This window comes from Nothoprocta perdicaria, unplaced genomic scaffold, assembly GCF_003342845.1.
Source record: "Nothoprocta perdicaria isolate Ctin4 unplaced genomic scaffold, notPer1 scaffold_91, whole genome shotgun sequence".
Taxonomy (NCBI): Eukaryota; Metazoa; Chordata; class Aves; order Tinamiformes; family Tinamidae; genus Nothoprocta; species Nothoprocta perdicaria.
In genome coordinates, this window is record NW_020456210.1 from 607,855 (window position 1) to 610,542 (window position 2,688).

The 2,688-nt window shown below is 52.7% G+C and overlaps 1 protein-coding gene across 1 annotated transcript in view; it reads right to left on the reverse strand.

Moving 5' to 3' along the window:
* The window catches only part of TPH2 (tryptophan hydroxylase 2), a 43,102-nt gene extending 41,333 nt beyond the window's left edge, over positions 1 to 1,769 (reverse strand). The window contains exon 1 of the mRNA XM_026052789.1: positions 1,660 to 1,769. Coding sequence (XP_025908574.1) covers positions 1,660 to 1,755 — 96 coding nt within the window. The 5' untranslated portion in view covers positions 1,756 to 1,769. The remainder of the gene's footprint in view (positions 1 to 1,659) is intronic.
* Positions 1,770 to 2,688: the final 919 nt, after the last annotated feature.

Below are 2,688 nucleotides of genomic sequence, written 5' to 3' on the forward strand. Positions count from 1 at the left end.
AAAAAAAAAAAAAAAAAAATTAAAAAGGCATTTTCCAATACCCAGAGGTTGAGTGTGTTAGAGAATTAAAATCTCCAATGAAGCCAGTGTTTCTTTAAAAAAAAAAAAAATTATCACCGTAAGTCCACTTAGAAACATGAAAATAAAATTTAAGAATCACAAACAACTATTTCACATGGATTAAACTGTTGTTCAGCAAGTTGCAAAGGACAGAGAAAGGGAAAAAAAATACTCCAAGAATGGATGGAGTTTTCAAACAAGTCCTACAACATCTGATAAAAGGCAAGTTAAATCTCTCGGGCCACTTTTTCATTACGGATCTGAGTGCCAGGGCCGATATCTCCCTTGCGTGATGTCTGTGGACAGTTCACTTCAGCAAGCTGCTTCTGGAAGAGGTTTCAAAAGATCTCATCAAGTGCTCCATCACCCAGCAAAAAAAAATTGGTAAGTCTTTASCCTGATTCCTTTTCAAACCGGATCACCTAAAACAGGACCTCTTTAGCAAATAACCCGACAGCAGCAGTGAAGAGGTTGCRGCACACCAGCCCGGTGCATCCACATCCAGTTTGGCATATGCCAAAACTGCTTACGCTTTTACTCCATCTTAGTCCACTCGGAAACACTTCTCCAAATAAAGAGCGTACAGGTCTCGAGCCAGCTCCCACTGTCTCTTCGGATATATTGGTTACGGCACGAAAGTGAATTAAAGGGAGGACTAGCTGAACCTTGCCGGCTTATCAAAAGTCACCCTCTGAAACAGCAGGGATGAAACTAGCCAAGCTTAAACTAAGTTTAAGCACTCAGCGTGCTAAAAATTTAGCCCGTGGTCCCATCTTGGACTCTGCAGAAGCAATCCAGACAATTATGCCCGTGCACGGGTATGTGAAGGGCACAAAGCGCTTTCAGCTCACACGACATCAGGCTCACAGGATTGTGCCGAGAGGAGGTTTGCTTAGGGATGTGTTTGGGGAAAGCTGCTTTAGTTAGTTTTAATTTCAACACTACTTCAACACTACTACTTTCAACTACTACTTGTGTAAATTTGCACATGTATCAGGGACGCAAACTCCACATGTTAAAATTATCTGATTTGAACTAGGATTATTTGAATTTATGGAGCGTCTCCGTTACTTTGAGCACAAACCCCAGCAGGAAGGGTTTACCCAGCACTTCAAGYCACCCGTACACCTGCTGCACCCCAGCCTGCACCTCGCAGGGAGCGTTTCCCGCTTCCCAACACTGTTTTCCATGGAGAAATGACATCTCTACGCAACTCTCCTGCACAGCTGGCAGATGTCAACAAATCTAACACGCCACACCAGCCATCCAGCAGAAAATACACCCGCAGGCACCATCCGTGTGGTGTACACTAGCGGTATCACGTTACCTAGACTGTTTTGTGTGTTTCTTAGCAGTATTTTGTGCATCACATCACGAGGCACACGGCAGTTACAGAGAGGCAGGTGCCACAGAGAGCGCCAGTGCGCGCGGCGCCTCAAAACGCCGGGAAACGGCCCGACTGTGCCTAAACACCTCCAAAACTTGCCGCGGCGACGGTGACTTTCCCGCGGGGAGCGCGGCGGGCGGCTCGCGAGCCCCGCGGGCGGCGGCCGAGGGGCGGGCGCGGGGAGCCCGCGCGCCGCGAGCGCCGCTACTTACGGCGAGGCCGCGGTGCTCCTCGGGCGGCGCCGAGTCCAGCGAGAAGCCCCGGCGCGCCCAGTACTTGCTGGCGAACATCATCATGGCGGGCTGCATGGGGCCGGCGGGCGGGACAGGACGGAACAGGACAACGCTACGCTCCGCGCTGCCGCCGCCCGCGCTTTTATGGGCGCCCGGGGCACGGCCCGAGAGCGGCGGCGGAGGCGGGGGCCGCCCGCCGCCATGGCGCTCACCTGCGCCCCGCCCCGCCGCCCGCGCCGCGGCGCCATCGCCCCCGCCCGCGGGACGAGGCGCGGCCGTTAACGGGCGGTGCTCCCGCGAAGAGCCGCGCGAGCCGCAGACGGCTCCTCGGGGAGGAGCGCGGATCTGTGACAGCAGAGCTGGCCCGGGGGGCTCCTGCGGGGACTTTCCTATTTATATAGGAGCTTTATAGCAGTCTAAGGTCGTGTCTCAAACAGTAGTTTGACTGCAGTGTTAAGGCAGTGTCTAAGTCTCCAAAAATACCTACTTGTGAATTTCTTTTAGGATTTCTTCCATATTAASAGAAAGGTGTTTTGTCACTTAACGTTACGTTCACACATGTGTGTCTCTGCTGCAGGACACCCCCAAGGCTGGGCAGTGCTGCTCACTGCTGTCCCGCACGGGGAGCAGCGATGCTTCCCCGCCACAGCCTCCCTGGACAGCAGCACCCTGGAGCGAGGTGACTGACGGCACCAGAGCCCAAGCTGCTGCCCATGCGGAGCACTGGGCCTAAGAGGAAAGGGGGAATCGCATCAGCTGAAGGTGGAACACCGAGCACAGAGGTGCCAGGGCAAGCAGGAGGACATGGCAGTCACAGCCCTACACTTCATGCCGTGTGTCTAACTCTGAGCTGCAGATCACCTCCACTCACGACTTCAGTGTCTTTGGACTTTCTAAAGTCTAAATCCTTCTAATCTAAATCTTACAACCAGTGATTACGTAGCTGTGTCATCACAGATTTTTGTCTCTTCTTAAAAARGGACCAACACAGAAGCACAATGAAAGGTG